Source organism: Mesitornis unicolor, unplaced genomic scaffold (assembly GCF_000695765.1).
Source record: "Mesitornis unicolor isolate BGI_N332 unplaced genomic scaffold, ASM69576v1 scaffold12645, whole genome shotgun sequence".
Taxonomy (NCBI): domain Eukaryota; kingdom Metazoa; phylum Chordata; class Aves; order Mesitornithiformes; family Mesitornithidae; genus Mesitornis; species Mesitornis unicolor.
The window spans coordinates 18300-40127 of NW_010183519.1; the positions used below are offsets into that span (position 1 = coordinate 18300).

The 21828-nt window shown below is 39.6% G+C and overlaps 1 protein-coding gene across 1 annotated transcript in view; it reads left to right on the forward strand.

The window, feature by feature from the left end:
* LOC104540372 (fatty acyl-CoA reductase 1-like) overlaps positions 1-21828 on the forward strand; it is a 37950-nt gene that overhangs the window by 1042 nt on the left and 15080 nt on the right. The window contains exons 2-6 of the mRNA XM_010184171.1: positions 6217-6392; positions 9056-9235; positions 13876-14053; positions 15401-15445; positions 20385-20503. Of these exons, the coding sequence (XP_010182473.1) occupies positions 6217-6392; positions 9056-9235; positions 13876-14053; positions 15401-15445; positions 20385-20503 (698 nt within the window). The remainder of the gene's footprint in view (positions 1-6216; positions 6393-9055; positions 9236-13875; positions 14054-15400; positions 15446-20384; positions 20504-21828) is intronic.

The window sequence follows — 21828 nt, forward strand, 5'->3', positions numbered from 1 at the left end:
TTGGCAACAAACTCCCCTTGCACCTATGCCCACATTGGGGCATAGCTATGGAGGATGGATGAGAAGGAAAATAGCTCTGGAAAATGCATGGGAAGAAACCTGTTAAATGTTTCCTTGTAGGAAAAGCTCCAAGTGTTACCATCCTCCTTCTCTGCACTTAAATTCTTCCCGTGTTTTAAATGTCAAGCATACCACCAAACACTGATAGTGATATCTACACAAGGGCACAAGAAACATCTGTGATGAATGTAAAAAAAATCTTCATATTCTATCTGTGACTTGTCCACCCACCTATATGATGGTACTAGAGACCACAGAAAGCTTTTTTCCATGTCTGTCAAGTCTCTAATGCTCCTGTCTACAACGCCTGGCTCTGAAAGAGCTTCTTTTACTGTTTCACATTAACTGACGTGTAACCCAAGTATTCTTGTAAGAAAACAGCAGGCTTTGTCAGCAGCCAATTTTCAAGGAAACTGGCTGTTTAAAATGACATTCTAAGTAACTGGCCATACATATTTGCCTTAGCTGACCTATATTGAAATTTACTTTCTACCATGTCTTTGTTTCTGTAGTCTTTATCTTTAAATAATCAGCTGTTTTGTTTACTAGATGTTGGTCATGGCTACTGTATTTCCACTACACTAGCTCCACTCAGGGGAAAGTAATAGCTCTAGACTGAAGCATAAGCCATTTGTTTTCCTATAATGAGGAACACTCTGCTGCATGCTTTCTAACTGATTAGATGAATTATGCTTTATTTGCTTTGAGAATAACCATACTTAAAAGCAGCTTTCTGAAGAGGAAATGAAGCAGAGAGAGCACAAGGGACAAAAAGGGTCTGTCCCCATTAATGCTGCTTGAGCTGCATTTTCACACATTTCTTGACTGAGCAATCCTGATGCTTATTGCTGGAAATGTACCAGGCTAAGCATTAATTGCAGGCTAATTACTTTATGTCAAGAAGCTACCCAGTTATTTTTCAGTTTTACTACAATGGTAATTCTAAAAGTAGCTATGTACCTTCCTTTCTTCAAGACTTTATTGGAGGATTTTATCAGTGGCGAACTCATCTGGGATAAGCCCTTTTATCAGAATAAAACTGCAGAGATCAGGTGTTTTTTAAAGAGTTATTTTCCTGATTTGGTACCTCAGTTTAGATTTGTGCTGGTTGCTCATGTCCATTTATGATACTGCCATTTAAATCACAGAGGGATGGATATACACACTAGGGTGTTACTTTGTGTATCTAAATATAAGCTGTTCCCTAGCATTTCACACCAATTCTCTGTACAGAAGAGGGATTTCCAACACCTCATTTTTAAAGTGATCCTACACACCCAATGAACACCTTTTTTCTTTGAAGGAATTGTTGCCACAATGTTTTACCCCTTGGCCCATATGTTGCTTAAAATAAATGATATTTCTTTACAGAAGCAATTCATGCTTACATTGTCCCCAGTTACAGTGATCAATCCTTTCCATTTCTTTATCTGAAAAAACAGAAGCTTTTTGACTGTTTTCTTTTAATTGAACTCTCCTAACCTTTATCTACTCAGTAGTTCCTCATATATGTGATGCATTTTGTGGGAATTCTCTGATTTCTCTCCATTTAAAATGTTCTCATACAGCAATACTTCGGAATGTGCATACTATGATGTAAATTACCATCTTTTGCTAATCCTCCTACAGAAGCACCTATTAAACACACCTGGCCCCACTTTACACCAGAGAGGACCATTTTTTATTGGTCTTACAAAAAGAAAAGCTGGCAACATCTGGTGTAATTTGTATGCCTTGAGTGATCGTTGGGTTTGTACCACAAGTGGAAAAAAGGTTTCCCTTTTAGGCCACACTTGAAAACTTGATTCTTTCTGAGTCAGTCACTGAAGTGTCTGGCCCTGATCTGGCAGAGGCAGAGGCGTGAGTGCTGTTGCTGAAGGGTCAGCTTGTTGCAGAAAGGCCCCACAGCAAGTTACAGACTCTGCTGATGATGTGATGAAGAGCAGTAGTCCACCTTCACCATGGCTCGCATTGCTGGATCGTGTTGGTTCAGCACTTTGGAAGATGAACCCTCCACATCAAGGGGGAGCACAAGAAATAGCATTAGGTAGCATCACCAAGCAAACAGGAAAACTGCTTTCCCTCCTACCTGCGTTTCTCAGTGAAGCGACGTCCTGCACAGTGCCTATTGCAGTAATTTTTTTTTAAGGGCTGAGGACTTACATGTCAAAAAAAGGAAGGACTACCCAGTCCTCTTTGAAAGGCAGTTATAAGACCAAACTCATGCAAGTTCCTTTTTAAAGTAGATCATGGATTAGGCACTCTACTTTTCATTATGCTGTATTTGCTTCACTGAAAATGTCTCCTGAGGAAGAAGCAAAGCCTTTGGCATTTTACATTGTTCAGTGGTTCCTTTATTTTTCAGCTACCCTGTTCCACAGATGTGCAATTTTCCCTTTCTTTGATGTTTTTGCATCTTTGTGTATCTTTGAAAAAATTCTGATTGGAAGACTGATAGGCAGATATCCCTGAAATATTACATGCTTTAAGGCAAGAACAGAGAACACAAAGAGTTACAGATGCCCTTTTGCAAGGGAGGTCAAAGCTTAAGTGGCCAGGAGTATGGGAAGAGATGCCCATCAAACACACTCAAATATAATGTTCTAGACATCCTGTTTTCATAATAAGTGCTTGACATTGTAAACTGAACTCACAGAGATTAGGTTATTATTATAAATGGGAATTGCCTAATTATAAAATGAGAAAAAATTCAGAAAATTTCAGAGTGAAATTCTCACCTTGGTTGAGGGGTGAGAAGCACAGCCTATGCAGAATTTGCATTTGAGGATTAAAATGAGAAAAGCAACTGTTAAGTTCCTTTATTCTGTTTTGGTCAAGGCAGCAGTGTTACCCCTGGAATGCAGTAGGATGCTCAAAAAGACACTGAAAGCAGGATATTTTATTACTAATTTCCCTCAGTTTGGTTAACATTGGACATGGTTAATCAACTTGAAATCAAACATCTTTCTCTTCGCTATAACTCTGTGGCAATTCATGTGTCACTTCTGGAGTATTGCTGGCTTGGCCAGGGTTTTAATGTGGTTCCAACAGTGCAGCATGCCAGCCCACTTCTATCCAGTGAAAGTATTTTGTGTTGGCAGACAGCTTCTAAAAAGAAAAGATAGAACCATCCTTAAGCCTCATGCAGTTATTGGAGATTTATTATCTATGCTCTGTGTGAGTTAATTGGAATTTAGAGGCACAGTTATTGTTTACCTGCAGACTCGGCATTATCTTTATGTTGAGCACTCCTTGAGCTATAGGAAACAGTATAGAAAAAGCTGCATTTGTTATGTCTTTAAATCTTCTTGCACTTTCCTATAAAGTAATGACAAGTCTGAAATCTTCAGATGCCATAAAAGAGGCGGCAGACTTTGATTAAATAGCTGCTCCTGTTATCTGATTTAATGGTGACGATGAACTGAATGTTCTTGTGATCCAGAAGGTTTCCAAAGCAGTATGCTGATCTGTGAGCTTGCATTTAGAAATTGCCTTCATCCTTCAGAGGAATGCAGTGAATCATTGGAGGGGGTGAAAACCTACAGCTGTTGAGTGGTGTGTGGTAGTAGGCAATACCTAGTAGAAGGCATCGAAATATTGAAGGAGTTATTATCTGCAGTGGGAACGTCAGGAGAAGATGGCATGTAGGCAGAATATAACTGTCCAACTTTGAGCAAGGCTGCAGAAACACTACTCTTCTTTTTATACACCGTGACTGAAGTGGAGAAAGGGCTGATTCACTCTTTCTCCACTTTTGCATTATTTATGCCAAAGTAAAACAAGTATAAAATAACTCCAATTGGGTGGAGTTTTACACTCTCTTTGCAACAGAAAAAACAAATGTAGAGTTGTTCCTAAAACTCTTAAAAGTTAGCTCTGGTCTTACATGGGTTCTCTGAGAAACCTTTGCATTCTGTGTCTCAATAGGATTTGCTCATGTGCAGTCTTTCATGAGATGATGCATATCTGGACAGCCACTCTACCATCCTTTTGTTACAAGAGAAGCTTTTCACAGACACCGATGCTGCTAGTTCCCGGTTCTGAACATAAGTCATTGGGAATTGGGTTCCTACATCCCAGCTGGCTCTCACCAGCATCTTTGTCCATGATTAGCTTTCTCTCTCTAGAAATCTATTCTCTAGCCCAGATGACATTGCTGAAATATGCATGTAGTAGAGTGCAGCTGAGAGAAATTAAATGACATTTTCATGTCCTAATTTTTGTTAACTTGCTCAAGTTTCAGACTTATGAAGGATGTGCAGCTGTGTGTTAAAGAAAAATGCACAAAGTACGAATGTACACAGTGTGTGTAGTGGGGAAGGCTGGTGATTTTCTTATCACTTCTTTGTCCCATAGAGATTTATCTAGATTTGGTTGTCAGATAAGCAGAAATCGCTAAGGCAATCCCTTAGTCAAACAAGAAACTACTGTTGTTAGTATCAATTTAATCTTTCATATGTCTTTTTCTTTTAGTATGTTTATGTCACACAATTTCCACTCTTACATAAGCACTGGGCAAAAAAAGACAGAACAATCGCTAGGAAAACAGGAGGCCATGATAGTAAAGAGATTTACAAACTTGGTGTTACTGGTGAGTAAGCTACAGAACAGAGGAAACAACCAAAAAACACAGAGCTCCTGAAAAGCCAGCTGGCCCATCCTCCTGCCTCAAGGCAGGTTCAGCTACTTCCTGCCTTTCCTGGCAATGCTTATCCAAACAGTTCTTAAATGGGTCCAAAGGCAGTGGCACACAGCATCTACCAGCAGGCTGTCCCAGTGCTTAGTCAGTAGGCTAGGTACCTTTGAAGTGTGGTTGTCCTTTGAAATCTAGTTTATACCTCTTCAGATCCCACAGCCTCTCTATTCTATTTTTTCTTACTACCCTTCTTATTGTCACATTTCCTCCAAAAGAGAGGAGCTTTTCGGACTTAACTGTTACTATTATTTCAGTTGAAGCTGCTCAAATACAATAATGCTGGCCAGCAATACAAACCCCTTAGGACAGATGCTTCTAAAACTTAAGATGATTTTTTCAAATCCTACTCCAGCAAACTCACATAGTGTTTTGAAATTCAGGCTTCATCTTTGCATGTGAGATTTACCAAATGAAAGATCTCCAGGTGGAACCTGCAGTAACTGTCTGCTTTCATGGTGCGAGTAGAACTCCACCCAGACCTGCTATACTGTTATCAATTACTCTGAGCTACTCACAGAGTAAAAATGGCAACTGAGGAAACCGCTGTTTTCACATAGGCACCTTTCAGGTGATTACAGTATTGATTTCCTTTTCCTTTCAGAAGGTTTGTGCATAGTTGTCTTACTGTTCAGAGTAGCTGCTGTCTCGCATCTTAGGCAAAACAGGATGCCACATACTGGTTTTGGACAACTCATCAGACAGAACAGTATATGGAAATGTAAGGATCTTTTTAGTGTACACATGCATAGTCTTGTCTTTCTGCAGAAAACTGAGCAGAAAACATGTATTGGAAAGAGCTATGGGTCATAGTCATAGGAAAAATGGGCTGGAAGACAGTGTGAGAGGCCAACTAGATGCACACTTGTCCAGTCATTCAAAACTTATCAGTGCGGGTTGTTGAGGTTCCCCATCTTTCCATCGCAAAGACAGCTCCCCACAGGACTCATCTGACCTGAACGAAGAGTGACAGTAGACAAGAAGCAGCAAAGGAAGAGGAGGAGCCAGAATCAGCCCTGCTCTCCTTCTCTCCTGAAGTCCTTTGTAGAACCATCAAGGAAATTGCTTGAGTATAACACTTCATAGTCTTTCCCACTCCATTCTTTGCTCTACTCCTCTTTAGCTCCTTTGAGGTCAAATAGCAAGTGCTTGCAGGAGATGTGGAGATACAGGAATTTCAGTAGCTGCTCCAGCAAGTGAGTGGTGCAGAGGAGATTCATTCATCTCTTCAGGGCAATGCATTACTACCTATATTTTTGTTCTGTGTCCTCTGTGAGGTTTTCTCATGGGAGGGAACAAGTGAGTTAACTATTTTGTCTTCTCACCTGTGTCCTCCCTCTGAAAGAAGCAGGCATTCTCTGATGTGCCAGTTCCATTGATTGATGTAATCAGACTGGCTACTAATCAAAGTTATCTCAGTAGCTTAATTCTGTACCTGATCTTTCCTCTGTTTGTGCTTCAAGGTCTTTGACAGGGTCCGAGAAGATTGCCCTAATTTCCACGAGAAGATTAAGCCTATTAATGCTGAACTCACTCAGCCCAAGCTGGCCATCAGTGCTGAAGATGAGGAGGAGCTTCTGACCCGGGTCAATGTTGTCTTCCACTGTGCAGCAACAGTTCGCTTTGATGAACCCCTGAAGTATGTCCTGCTTTCTGCTTTCTGTATTTGCTAAGCATGATTCAGAACGCACAGTAGCCCATAACACACAATTCTGTGCCTCACTTGCAGAGCTGTGGTAATCATTCTCCATTTACGTTTTCATGCTACATGTGGTTCTGCGCTGAATGTGCAATGTTAATGCTCTGATAATGTCATGTGCATATGCGCATCAAAAGTGAAGTATCTTGGCAGATTTCCATGGGAACAGAAGGAAGTACTATGAGGTTGTGATATAGTGAAGGAGTAAAGTATGACCTAAAACTGGGATAGGGAAAAGTGTGGTTTAGGTCAAGAGGGAGATGTTTTGGCAGAACCAGCTGGAGACAGCTTGAAGAGAAACTATGTTGTGTCTGTCACTAAAGCTAGTGTTAATGGCCTTTCTTTGTCACCAGTTTAACTGAAGAGGGAAATGAGATGCTGTTTAAGAAAACAGCCTATCATAAGCTTTAAAATACACAAGACTCAGTGTAATTAACTATTTAAAATAAATGCTCAATTTCTGAAGGAGCTGCCTTGGGAGTATCTGTCCAGGGAGGCTTTCCATTAAGAAAGAATAGCAGAAATAAGCTCCTAAACCAAGAATGGATTTGCAAGTGCTTCTATGCAAATCCTAAAGGTCAACAAACCAAGGTAGATTATCTGGATTGCCATATCTTCAGAGTTATGCTAATGCTAAAGCTATGAGAATACAAAACACAATTATTAATGTCAGTCTTCATTTGCTTGTACATAGGCTAAAGAGCTATTCACTGTGTCCACCATAAATCATGCTTTTTGCAACAACTGATTAGAGAACCTGCCAGAAAGGAAGCAGCTCTTGATTTAATCTTGAGCCATACGTAGAACATGGCTCAAGATCGAAGTAGCAAAGCATTGCACTACACTAATAGCCATGATTGTTCTTAAATCAATGCACAAATGAACATGCTATAAAAATACATCCCAGTTGCATGTAACATCAAAGGGAGACTACATTTTTAATTAGGAGGATGGCTACAAAATTAAAAAGAAAAAGTTAAAATGGTCATCTGCTTGCAGGCAGTGTAGAAACTATTTAAAGGCTGATTGCATATGGTCAAAATCTCTCTAACAGAACATGGAAAATCCTGTATGATTAAATGGCAAAATACGAGAAGTTGTGAAAATCAAATTATTCCTGTCTGAATGTGAAAATATATTGTATGGCTAAAAGTTCTAGCAAGTTAAATGTGAAAGCAGAATACTGCGGAATTTTGAGCACAGCAGAAGCCCAAAGCCTACCACAGAATATGTAGAGCTGATAGATAAGGGAAGTGCAAAAGCCGTGCTATCAAGATATTGGAAAAGTAGCAACAGAGAAACTAAATAAATTACTGGCATCAACATGGAGTACATTTAGGGAATTCTCCAGATGGAACTCTTGAGGGCAGAAATCTGAGAATCTGTATTATATTTAAATATTTGTAGATGCATTTTTAATATAAATAGAAAAAAATAAAAGTAATGAATCACTAGGGTTAGATGATATTCCCCTAGAAGGCTAAAGGAACTCTGAACCTCTCAGCAGAAATCTATGCTGGGTCTGTATTCTGAACACAGCTCTGTTCGCTCCATCTCAGAAGGGATACAAATGAATAGAAACATACATTGAAGAGCAACTTTCATATGAAGAGAAGCTAAAGTACAAGTATTCATCCTGCTAGAAGGGCAGGAGGAAATAGAAATCTACAGAAAACGGTCTTCTTTAATAGCAGCATGCTTAAAAAAAAAATCAGTATCTCTGGCTTTAGATCTTGTGATCCAAACATTAATCATACTCTTAGCTTCTGTTTTCATTCATCTGGACTATTTACAATTTCTCTTCAATGTTGGTGTAATTAATTTCTTTAGCATACACTGTACATGATAGCATTATTCATAATCTCATATGTGTTGTTGAAAGCTGCTTCTCCTGGGCTGAACAGATTGCATATTCCTTAGCCTTTTCCCTTCTGTGCAGGGAAGTATCTTTCTTCCAGTACGAAGCATGCAAAAACATTGAACGTCTGTTCAGTGAGATCCATTGCAGATAGTCTCTAGGACATCTTCTAGCTTCAAGGTCAACTGGGTGCTTCAAGGTCAACCTTGCTAACCAGGACTCTCTCTCATGCTTATCAGTTCTCTTCTCCATTCCTTGAGAATTTAAGCCGTTACCTCTAATTGTGTCTTCTTTCAGTATGAATCTGTTTTTCTGAGTCCAAGAACCCTTTGCTGCTTACTGAAACCATGTGTTTATCTGCTTTAGCAGTGGTCTCTTAAGAAGAAATTTCAATGAGGACTGTAGGAACATAATGCCTCAGCGGTCTTGTGTTTTGGAAATACTTGTTGGGATGGGGTGGGGTGACATATATGTCAGATGTAGAGGTGTTAGTGAAATGTTACCCTTCATCCTTTGAATTGCATAAAAATATTTGAGAGACATTCTGTGGCCAGAACATCAAATCCAACAGCATTTCTCTGAAAGCTGGTTTAGCCTTTGCATTTCATTGAAGTTCTCTGCTTTGCTGTGAACCCTTCTCTTTCCTTACTTTCCTTTTTTTTTAATTTGGGGTTTGAATAATGCTTAGCTTTGATATATTCTTTCCAGTGAAATGCATTTTGTTTCTTTCCCCTGCCCTTTTTAGGCATGCCCTGCAACTGAATGCAATGGGCACGCAGCGGCTTCTAGAGCTGGCCCGGCAGATGCAGAAACTCGAGGCCTTCATACACATCTCCACTGCCTATGCAAACTGTGTCCGGAAATGCATAGATGAAGTCATCTACCCACCCCCAGCTGAACCCAAGAAGCTCTTTGATTTAGTGGAGTAAGTAAGAACTGCATCACCTCTTCTGACATTGGTTTTGCTTCATTCTGCAGAAGACCTCTGAATTGTTCACGTAACCTATCTGTTCGTAGTCGATGTTATTGCTGTATGGCCTTGTCTGCACACACCCCTGCCAGCAAGAAATGCTGGTCGTGAGAGGGAGACCAAGGGAAGAGAGAGCTTTTGTTCAAGGTGGTTTTGAGGTATACTGTCTACAGAATGTCATCCAATAAGTCTGTCCTGTCTGGATTTTATCTTGAAACTGGCTTTACTGAGGTTTTTTTTTTAATATAAAGCTTTTGCATCTGGAGAGGTGCTGTAGTCACACTTTATAAACGTTTGATTGATTTTAAGAATATTTTTCCAAATACTAAAATATTAGAAAATAGCATAAAAGACACTTAATAACCCTGTGATTTCAGCTATATCTAAATTTTTTTCATACATTATTTTTAAAAAGACTGTGATTTCATGACAAGTGTATTTGCTATGAGCTGTGTTGCTGCTTTCTGTTGGACTCAGCTCTGGTGCTATGTTAGTAAGAACTGAAATTTTTTCTATACCTTATTTTCATTTCTTTATCTCTTAAGCTTCGCAAGGTTGTTTCCACTCATTTCAACAAACCTATTGTATTAAACCAGAGTTATATGGGAATGAGTCAGAAACAGACTATTTTAGGAAGTTCAGTGTGAGAATCCAGGACTTGGAGGTAACAAAGCAGCTTGTTTAACTGAATTTACTAAATGAACAATAAGTAGAAAGAATAACAGAATCTTCTGATAAAGGCCCCAGAAAACCCACAGCTGTAACTTTGTTCTCATTCATTTTCTAGTGGTATTCCACTTGTGCGATATAAGCAACAGACCTATGAACTGGTTACCCAATGAGCTGGTATAAAATCTTTCTTCACCTTGATTTAGGGTAATAGTATATAAGATTAATTCATGTCCACTAGGAGAACCACTGATGTTTTTATTTCAAACATTTTTTGTCAAAAGAAATAATTTCACCATCTAAGCACTACTTCAGAAAATTTAGTACAAATCAGAGTTTTCTATTTGAATTTCTCCAGTAGCCCTTATTCTTGGATATGTTTACTTCCAGCTAGTAGTCATCTATCATTTTTCATTTATTCAGCAAGAGATAAAAACGTAAGAAATGCCCCAGTGCATTAGAGCAACGGACTGCCTGGTCCAATATCTTGCCCTCAAGAGTGGCACTGGAAGATGCTGTTTAGAGTAATTACACCAGCCTGGATACTTTTTGCAATCTGTTCCTCTTGTAGCCTCCCAGAAAGGGAGTACGAGGGGTGTTACCTTCTGTTCTTTTTGAATCTGTTTTTGAATCCTCTAATTTGTTTAATCTCTTTTTGAGCTTTCTGGTACTCTGCCTCTGCAACTCCCAGTGACAGCAGGTTCCAGAAGTTGACTAACTGCCTGCTGTGTAAAGACAAGCTTCCTTTTACCTGTTTCAAACTGTCATGCTAGTAGTTTCATTGCACGTCCCATAGTTGCAGCATTGCTGTATCTGTAGCATTTGCACTATTCACTGCCTTTGCAGTTCTGTAAATCTGTGTTGCATTTACCCTGGACCTTCTCTTCTGCAGGCTAAAGCCTTTTTATTTCTCGTACGTCAACAGATCTGTCTCCTTGATAATTTTAGCTGCCTTCCCTCTCTCCCTTTTTTTGACTCCACTCATTCCTTTGATGCAGGGGCCAGACAGAGCTGCATGCAGTACTCAAAGTGTAGTCAGGTGGGCCTTGTTGAAAATTAGTCTTCAGGGTCATTGGTTTGGAAGGCGTTCTGCAAATCAAAGGCAATATATGAAGAAAATGCACGGGGCTGCAGTGTGTGGAGGAGTAGAATGGGTAAAGTCCTTGTGATGTTGAGGAGACATAATACAGGTAGAACGGGATAGAGAAAACTCTGAGAGACTGTGAAGGGGATTACTTGGAGAGACAGAAAAGAGTTGGAAGGAGATTAGAGAGATGCACTTTTTATTATTCACCATGAAAGTGGAAGAAATAATACATGGATATCTGGGTACAGAAGGTTACAGGAAAACGAAATTAACAGATATCAGAATGTTACCTTCAAAAAGATAGGAGAGGAAAAAAAAAAGGAGATGAGGAAATATAAACAACCCGTGTCTTAAAGTGCTCTTCAGCAAGTATATTAAGAGGCACGATCACACAACTGGATGCAATAACAGATTCATTTAATGATGCTTTTGGCCATGCAGTTGATGTGTGTTCATGATCCTTTATTCAGCTGAAATCACAAGTAGGACTCTCAGCTGTTTCTTTTTCTGTTCTTATCCTCCTATTACATCCCTGCCTTCCAGTATTTTGATATTTAACCTCTAAGTAAAGCCTTAGGCCTACCTAATCTGTGTAAACTGAAAGTCACACTTCTAAGTGCTGCCAGGCCAATAGAGGAAACATATAATCTGCCGCATCAAGCAAGGTTTGCCTTAATCTAAAGCTGAGGGAAATCAGCTTTGAAGGGTGTGCTGAGGTAAGGAACACAGTGCCCAGTGAAGTGTGGGTTGAAGCAGAACTGTTTTCATTATTGCAGAAAATGTAGATCTTTCATCACTTACAAGAAAGGAAGCATCTTATTAATGCAAAGTGATTAACACCGAAAGTTATGTTTTCCTATGGCAGAGTAATTTGGTGCATATATGTTGTGAAAGAGGAGGTTACTGATTGTTTAATTTGCATCTCTTGTTTCTACAGGGCAATTGCACCAGTAAGCAAAAGCAGTAGCTTTGTGATTTAGCCTTTCAAAAATCTTCAAAATAGGTCACAGAGGAATAGGAACAGTTTGCTTCGCTGAACTGTCAGCTAAGCACTCCTGTGATGGTAATGCTGGTAGATCAAATCACCTGATAGGATGGTACACTTGAGACAGGCAGGAGTGTGGTCCTCCTGATGACCACTTAAAGTAATGCAGAGAGGCCTGTCTGGAAGGATGAAGGCAAGCGGAAGAAAAAAAAAAAAAGAGGAGAAACTTGTATGCAGCTTAATCTGAGTTCCCAAATGAACTTAGTCTTCCTCCAGACTTTGTGAAAATAGACATCTCCTCTTGGTAGGCTGATAATTAATTACTCAACAGATTCAAACAATGGCAATTTCTCTGAGACCCTGAGGAGGCTGGGTTCAATGGCTGCCTGAACAGGCTTTGTACATTAAGTCAATATTGTGTGCTGCTTAATAGCCTCTGCTTAGTTCAACTTCATATTTTCTGCCTTGTTGCTGAAATGTTAGACTAAGATTGCAAAGGAAAGTATGTGTGCCTCCGTAAAGATTATTTTATTAAAAAAAAAATAATAATTTCTATATACTACAAACAGTCATATTCTTTTTAACTCATTTCAAAACTGAGAGATTCACTGAGTTCAACCCTTCCCTGCAAACAGTTTTGCAGTTTTAGTGAATCAGTGTTTTCTCATACAACAGTTTTCCTGTAAAATTTCCATCTGTGTCTGATGAGAGTCATCTATAAAACAGTGTGCCACCTGAGCCATCAAGTGTTTGCGTGTTTAAGTTGATGTGATCAAGTAATTCCCCAGATGTGACAGTCTCCACCTTATTGCTGTCCCGTTAACCTTCACCCGTTTCAGAAATGCAAGGTAAGGAAGGGTGAAGTGAGGATCTGCAGGAAACAGTACCCTTGCAGTGCCCCTGGGAGGAACACACCAGTTCAGTCTGAACTGTAAGTCCATTGACTTAATTACAAATTGGATTATAGGAGTTAATCTTTGATTCTATGGTGTAACACCAGACTGCTGAAAGCCTGTCAGGGATTGGCAGTGGTGTGCAAGGGCTCTGGAAGTACAGCCAGTTCCTGTCCTTTAGACCCAAATGCTGGCAGGACCAGTGATGTCTTGATGGTGTGCCAGGGAAGAGCCTTTGAGACAGGCCCTCACTGCAGCACCGTGGTGCTAAGGGCCACTTTTTTAAGGGTGTATATGCAACCACTTCTGATAGATTAGATACTTGAATACCTTAAATTAAATACTTGGTGGATTATTTTTTTTAAAGTAACTAATACTGACAGTTTCTTAAATTCCTATGTGAACAAGCCAGTGGAAAACCAGTAAGGAGGAGCATTTAAAATTGTAAATTGTGCCACTGGAATAATAGCTCTGTAGTATGTTGTTCTAGCTTTTGAGACCTTTGTACTGCTACTCAATTCAGTAACTGAAGGTTTACCAAGAATCTCCTGAAATGTACTTTGTCGTACATAGGGACTGTGTTGGCTGTGGATGAGCACTACGAAGTAAGCATGCTAGGTTGGGAAGCTCCATCAATCTGTAGACCATGGCTAAATCTATGTTAAAGATTGCAGTGAAGCAAAGAGATTGTTTTAGAATGAGATTGTACAGATACCTGAAGCTGAGCTAGACATCACAGCATGAAGCTCACCAGGGCTATTTTTCACTTTGAAGACAAAAGTAACCTTTCTTCCACAGAGCTGTTCTAAATGCAAACCAGTTGCTCCTTGCTTTGTCTTAAATGGCTTTGACTTTCTTATCCTTTGTTTCAGGTGAGAATTCCTGTCTCACTGGTCCTTTTTTGCCACAGTCTTTTTTCTCTCTGCATGGCAGATAATTACGTTCTCCTTGTTTTCTGTAGGTGGTTGGATGAATCTATCATTCAAGACATCACACCCAAGCTGCTTGGGGACTGGCCCAACACTTACACCTACACCAAAGCCTTGTCAGAATACCTGATTCAGCAAGAGAAAGGAAACCTGAACATTGCTATCATCAGGCCATCCATCGTGGGAGCCAGCTGGCATGAGCCTTTCCCAGTAAGCATGAATACATAGCAATTCCCTACTGAAAGCCCTTTGATACAGCAGTAGCTGCAGTACTGTCAGAAATCTATCCCTACTTGTAGCAGTGTCTGCTTGAGGAACAAGTGCCTCAGTTCATAGGAAAGTGCATGAAAGAGGTGGAGGACCTTGCTGGAGTAGGACAGCAAGCCTTCTGTAGCATCTTCAGGAAAGACTTTTGCCTGCAAGTGAAAAGAACACATTTAAACAATAATAATAAGAGCTGGGACAATAATAGTACAAAATGCTGGACTGGCAGCCAACAGTCTTACACACAGAGGATCGTGCTCAAACAGATACACAGGGAAGTTTCTGTACTACCTGGAGCAACATGAGATCTGAGAGTTGGTCACAGTCCTGATGCATTCTGGTTCCAAGTCTTTCCATGGTTGTCAGCTTATTAATGAGGTCCTGATGAGCACCTGAGACCTCATGTGGTCCTTGAAAGCATTTGGTAATGCCATATGCACCTAGTATCTTTGTCTTACATTGATAGTTGCTGAATTCACTGGATTCGCACTTGTATAGGCCTGTTGCAGATACAACTTTCAGCCATGCAGTAATTAAATACAGCTGTACTTTTGGACTGAAATAGTTCACTAAGCTAAATATAAGAGTAGGAATAATGTGCCCTAACACTGTGGCCAAATTGGAAAGGCAACATAAAAGTCACCTTTGGCTTTCATGCAGCTCGAAGCCTGCCAAAGATGGCTGAAATATAGCCGAGGCTCTGGGCCAGGCTCCCCATCTTGGAAAAACAGGGTGAACTCTGTTAGGTGCCATAACCCGTTCTGGGTCAGACAGCTCATCACTGCTCTTAACTCCAGCTCCTACAAGTGGCAGTTTCCCTGACCTGAAGTAGGATGGGATTCAAAAATGGAGTAGTGTTTTTTTCTTCCTTGACTTAGAAATTAGCTGGAGTAATCAGATCAGTTTCAGTGACATCTGTATGTGATGTATCGGAGGGTATATAACATGCTGACTGTTTTCAGCAAGTGTAGTGTTTAAAGCCAGAGTTTACTCCTGTAGCCAAGTTATTATAAGACAGAAGTGGTTTCTAAAAGCAAAACTAGATTCTGTTGTTGATGGGTAAATTGCAGACAGAATTAGGTATCATACAATGCATCCCTTATTTAAAATCAATTCGGTACTTCGTACTGGTTAGCTTCCTGGCAGCTGTCCCAGATAGGCTGGCATCCACCTTAACTGGTGTCTCGTTGCTTCATTGTCTACAGCACAGCGTTGTTGCCCTTTCACCACTGCAAAGCCTGCATAAGCAACATATCAGTGAAAGAAATAGTAATCATTCTTCTTTTTTTGCAGGGTTGGATTGACAGCTTCAATGGGACAAGTGGAATATTTGTTGCGGTATGTCTAGTTACTATTTAAGCTCCCCTTAAGTGGACTTAGAGTTTCTAAAATAGCAACTCTAAAGTTGCTTTAAAGTGACTCTGCCAGTCACATGGATAATTCACTATATTCTTGCTTAACACTGGTGTAAATAACTACTGTGCAAAATGGCAAGGAACAAACCCGTAAAATAAATAATGAATAATGATAAAATATTCCTGGTAATATGAAAACAATCGTTAAAGTTTAACATATAAAACCAGTAATGTTGCATACTTTTTCTCCTGACTTATACTACTTTTTCTTTTCTGAACTATAATCATTGCCTTAGGTCTATTTGTCAATGTCTAATGCTATAGAGCTGTGGGCAGATATTTTTGTTCATCTATGATTTGCCCAACTTGATTGCTTTGTAAAAATTATATTGTAATCAGCCTGCTGCAGTGTATAAAAGGATTAGCAGTCTACAATCGTAGGAGGGCAGAATAAAATCCAAGTATCATCTTGTTAAAAAAGCTCATTTGTACCTGAAGTACAGCATAAATAGACACTGTTACAGTTACTCCTGGAATCCACAGGACTAGTGAAATTAATGGGTATATCCCAGCTAATGCTTTTATCTGAAACCACAGTCCAACATTTCAGAGACATTCAAAAGCTCCCAAACACATCATTTATGTTCACAAAGTGTTATTAGCTCCTGTTCATCTCACAATTTCATTAAAATAATTATCTGTCAGCCTTTTACTTATTGCTGACTGCTAATAATGCTTGTACTGTCTTTCTCTGCTCTACTCACAGCATCTTGTGCCATTTTCTGTGTTCTTTCATGACATCTCGTCATCACGATAAAGCAAGGGTTTGCAGTTCCTTAATTCTGCAGATCCATGACTTACGTTTTCATGTGGCAGACTCTAACTTTTGTAATAATATCTCAGAGTTTTAATTTTTTATTACTACTTTTGAGCATTAAAGATGTCTGTCACAAAAATTTGTCCGCAATTAGTTTGCAAGAAAGATGGTATACAAAAAAGTTCCATTGTAAAACTACACATGAATTACCTAAGTGATAAATTACAGCAGCTGGTTTTCATACACATATCATATGCCAGTACATTATGAAACACAGGCCAGAGTTCATATGCTTTCAGCTCTACAGAAACAGGCTAATCAAATCTTTTGCCATGTAAAAAAAAGGCATTTTTTTAATTCTTTCTTTTTTTTTCTTTTAACTTGACAACAAGTAAAAACCACCTAATGGTTAAGTATTTGGAAAGTTTGCCCATATACCAGTCTTTTTTAATAGTGTCTTCTTGAGGAACATAGACTGGAGCTTGCATATGTTTTATATGCTTATCCTTTGCCACCCATGCAAGTAACTAGTATTTTATTTCTCCGAAGCAAAACTTTCTAGCTGGGTTGAAAGCAACAGCAAACCTTATAGTGGTTTCACTCAGGCCAGGTTTAAGACACAGATGCCAGCCTGTATCTTTAGCTCCAAATTAACTCTATGGAAAGAAAATATTTTTGAGATTCTGAGGCCACTGTATTAAATAATTTTCCTTCCCTTTTGTATGAAATCTCTGACTTGTGCTGAAACAGTTTTGAAATAGAGATGGTATTTTTTTTGGTTCAGGATTGGAGCTCTGAGGTTCTTCAGTATAGGAAACAGAGAGGCAATGAAATTTGTGTTACCTACACTGAGCTCTTCTATGATGAAATATGACTATTTGAAACATAACTATATCAAGACTTTATCAAGAAGAAGACAAAGATCAAAGACAGTAGGTGCAGGGTGTAGAGACGAGGTTGTTGTCTGTGTCCAATGGCTCTCTGGCCCCACAGGGTGTGGACTGGCATCAGACATGAGCAGAGACTTCGTGAAGTGGAGAAGCAAGGGGGGATTGCCAGTGCTGACAGACAGTATTTCTCTTGTACCATCTCCAGTTGCTACTGAACTCAGTCCGATTGGTACTAGTTTTCTGGAAGTGAAAGGTATTTATTACTAGGGAGCCCAAGAGACTTTTGGTCTTCTTGGGAGGGGAGCAGGGGTGGAAATAAAATACATGGTTTGAATTAATGTGCTTGGATATGGTGAATTAGTAAATCCTGTTTGGTAGTTTGAATATTGGCCCTTGAATATGTTAGTTTGATTACATGGAAGTTGTTTGATTACAACCAGCAGTCTCTGCTAACCGTATTTCAAAGTGTATTTATTAGTCAAGTAGCTTTATTAGCCTTAATTAAGAAAAAGCAAAAGGGAAGTGTTTTGGTGTTTGTGTATTTTTTAAAGTCCCCCCCAAGTACCAAAATACTCACTTACCACTTCCAACCCAAGCTCATAATATATGGAGAACAACCCCTGGATTCAGATTTGATTCAGATGGTCTTTGGGATCATCTAGGCAGAATCTGAACTCCAAACCTTTCAAAGATTGTTTTTTTTCCTCAGTCACCCCTATAATATTTTAGACTGATCACCTCATTCCACAAATAGATATATTCCTTTTAAATATGAATGAAATATGGGAGTTCAAGTTGTTCTTGATAGTCTCATTATGTTTCTTTCACCTACAGTTGCTCCAGCTGCTGCAGGGAGAAGCTTTGTTGATTGGAAAACAAAATGAAATTAATCACATTTCTGCTGGACTGTAATTGAGGCATTTTATCTTGCTTTTCCATATTACATGTAAAGACCTTCTTCCCTGCAAGGCAGTTGAGCTGTAGGGCAGAACCATGGTTTAATTCATGTTCTGGACAGTGACTGGCCCCAAAGCACTTCAGCTGGGAGGCTGTCCAGAAACGTCAGCCTGACAAATGATTTCAGAGGCTTCAGCTAAAGTAGCTTCTGTTTCACTACAGAGAAGAAAGTCAGTGACTACAAATAGAAATCAAACCATACCTGATAAAGAAGTGCCAAACCATTTCCAATGTAAAAAAGTAACCTAAAATGCTTAAACCCGAAGTCTTTATTCATATACTGTCTTCACACAGTATATGAAATGTGTAATTCATCCATGTGTATATGACCACCACATGCTGCTCTGAATACAGGCACGTTTCCAGCACATCTATCAAACTGCCTAGATTTGAAGACCTCAAAAAGTCTTTAGTGTACCTGTGAAAATGTGATAGTTGATCACACAGTGGTCTCTAGTGGGCATGTATTCACAGCAGTGAAAAATTGATAGCTAAGCTTGATGTGCAGCTTTGGTTCTTTTTGCTTTTTCCCCCTTGAAAAATCAGTAGTAGGATATTGCAAGTTAAGGTTTTAATGTCTAAGCATAGCTGTAGTTCAGCTTAGGGCAGCAGGTTAACTGCATGCCATGGGTTTGAGGAGGATGGAGTCATGCGGGGAAGCTTACAGCCTGTATTTGGTTGTCTATGATCCCTCTGCCAGCTGCACCAAGAATGAGATGAGACTGCTCAGGAGTCTTAGCTCATGAAAGTTAAATTGGTCATAAGTGGTATTCCCTTACTTGCAAGCTGTGAAACATAACAAAACCATCTGATTATAGAAGGGGAAAGGAGAGAAGAGAGGCAGAACAAAATAACCCAGATAAACACCTCTCAAACAGGGTGGTGGTGTCCCTTAAAATCCACCAATGACCAGTAGACAATGGCATGTGCTTTACAAGTTAATATCAAGTCTTACATGCTTTTTTCATCACATTTCTTCTTCCTAGAGTTCTGGCAAGTATTTTTGCACAACTAGGCACTTCCTATCTAGTTGCTGTAGTAAAACATCATCTTTCACAGCTGGAGAGCTATTTCATTGTGAAATGAGAGTCGCAGGTTGGAAGAAAAGAAAAAAAATGCTATAACATTTCCTTTGTCCTGACTTTTAAATATTCATGGATCTGTAGAGCATATTCCTTTGCCCATTCACTCATTCCTTCCCTCTGATTTTACATGAATCTAAATGACAAGAGCTTTTTTACTTCTCTGTTTCAGTAGCACTTTTATCCTCCCAGCTCTTTCACTGGGTCCTCAGCCTCTACTTCAATCTCAAATTCATCACATTTTATTTTCCACATACTAGATAACCTTTACCACTCTGCCATTTGAAGTTTCTTCCCCCGCCCCTCCCCCTACCCTGTTCAGCCCCTCATACCTGACTCACTGGGTAAAGTTTCTTCACCCCATTTTACCTCCAGGTTTCTGTATTTCTGAGTTGTACTGTCTGATTAACTCTGCTATGTTTATGCTGTCTCTTCATGTAAGCCTCTCCCAGCCATGTCACGTCTGTGGAACCTCCAAAGACTAATTGGTCATCAGGGAAACCCCTTGATAACCATTCAGGTTAAATATATATATTTTGGGGACCCCCAACAAATACAATTCCAACCAAAGCAAAGTAAAAATCTTCTCTTCTTGCCTACTTCTTCTCTTCGGCTGTCAGTACTTTGTATTTTCCCTCATTCATTTCCTGAATCGAGTTTTAATTTGAGCAGTGAGTTCTTCAGGGCAGGGGCCATGTCTTGACTGTATCTTTGTGCATAACAGACACAGCTTTGGAAAAGAGAAGGGTGTGAATACATCCAAAGGAAAGGTAGTAAACTTTCAAAATCTTGTTGATGTAATTTCCAAAGTGACCACTGTCTTTGAGGGACACTCAGACCTCTATCTGCCTGTGTCAATTAAGAAAATGTAACTTCAGGCATGACTGAGAATTTTACTGCAGTAAATTAAAATACATTTCTTTCTTCGGGTATTTTATTTTGAGTTAACTAAGAGTCACAGCTTTTCTTGTTATATGCAGCACAGACATCATCATGTTTTAGACTTCCCCTGAAAATGCAGAGCAGTGGGATCCATGTGAGATCCATCTTTGTTTTCAGAGAAGACAAATAACCTTCTGCAGCAGATGCCAGGCTTGAAAAGTGCTAATGTGATGGTCTGTCCTCAGGCCAAGTGAATGAAATCTTGAGTAGTGACTGTTTTCCTTTGTCCCACAGGCAGGCAAAGGGATTCTGCGGACCGTCATCGCCAACAACGAAGCGGTGGCAGATATGATTCCAGTAGACGTCGCCATCAACCTCACCCTTGCGGCTGGGTGGTACACTGCTGTGCACAGGTGGGAAGGCACTCCTCTTTGTGCCAGACTTGGGCATTTACTCCCTGACTTTGAAGGGAACCAGAAGCTCATTGAAAATCTGTGCAAGAGCCTGGTTGGTTCATTTTTCTGGTTCATGTTTTCTTCCTCTGGTTGGCAACAACTAAGAGAGCAGCAGCAGCAGTAAAGGCAAGTGCTAGAGTTACTAGCTACTGATGAGACAGTACAATGTAACCTCAGCTGGCAGGTCTCTCTCAGAAGTCACTTTTTTGAAGTCCAAGAGCTTTACTGAAGTTTTGCAACAGCTGTTTTTGGGGCCTCATTTCTCAGGCAGCTACACTGAGTTGGTTTTCAAGTGACTTCTAGAGTTTTTCTGGTGAAAATACCTGTGTGTTCTCCTTGGAAAACACTGCACAATATTAATATGTTATGGGCTCATATGATAGGGGAGGTGATCTAAAAAAAATCCCATTCTTTGCATTTTTGAGAAGGGTATGTATAAGTGACATTAAGGTTTTAAGATCTTTTCCTGTGAATGTCTGGCTCTGACCTTTAATCATTTTGGTAGGAAGTGCTGCAGAGTAAACCACATGAATTATTCTGGAGGTTTATGCAACTCTGAGAAATCAATTCCAGACAAATAAAAGGCAGAAATATTTTACTTTGAAAGACAGAGTAAGCCCTCTGAGCTGAGGGTAGAAAAGAGCTGCATAGAGTAATCTAAATACAGGGATCCTAAAAGGATCTTAAAGGCAGCTCACCAGCTAACCACGTTGTTAGCAATCTGTAAAAAAAGCCAACAAATCAAGAGCTTCAGTCTTCTGTAAATTTGATTTATCTGAAAAAATTTTGGGTTTAGGTGCTATCTTGAATAATAGCATGTATGGTTTATTTTTTTTCCCAAATAATTTAATTAGAAAGTTTCTCTTTCAGGGCAGGTGACATTACTGAGGGAAATTAGATTCTAAAACTTAGCAGAGAATTGCAATCTTCATTACATAGTGTAGAAGCTCTACAAAGCTCTACACCCTACCAAGGTCACCAAGTCATCTGGAGGGCGGAGAATGGAAAAATATCAACAGAGAAAGACTATTCACTCCCTAGAAGCTGGCAAAATGGAGAAATCTTCTTTATTGGTATTCAATGGGCCTGATCCACTAGAGTAAGTGGAAATCTGTGCTTTCACTTCAGTGCTCTTTGCAACAGGATGTCTGTGTGGGGCTCAGCACTAGGTGAATTTTCTATATGGGCACATATTAGGAATTTACTCCTTAGTGACTTTCTGTATTGATTTCCTTAATGTAGTTTCCCATATAAAGCACTACTGTGCATTTTTAACACTATGA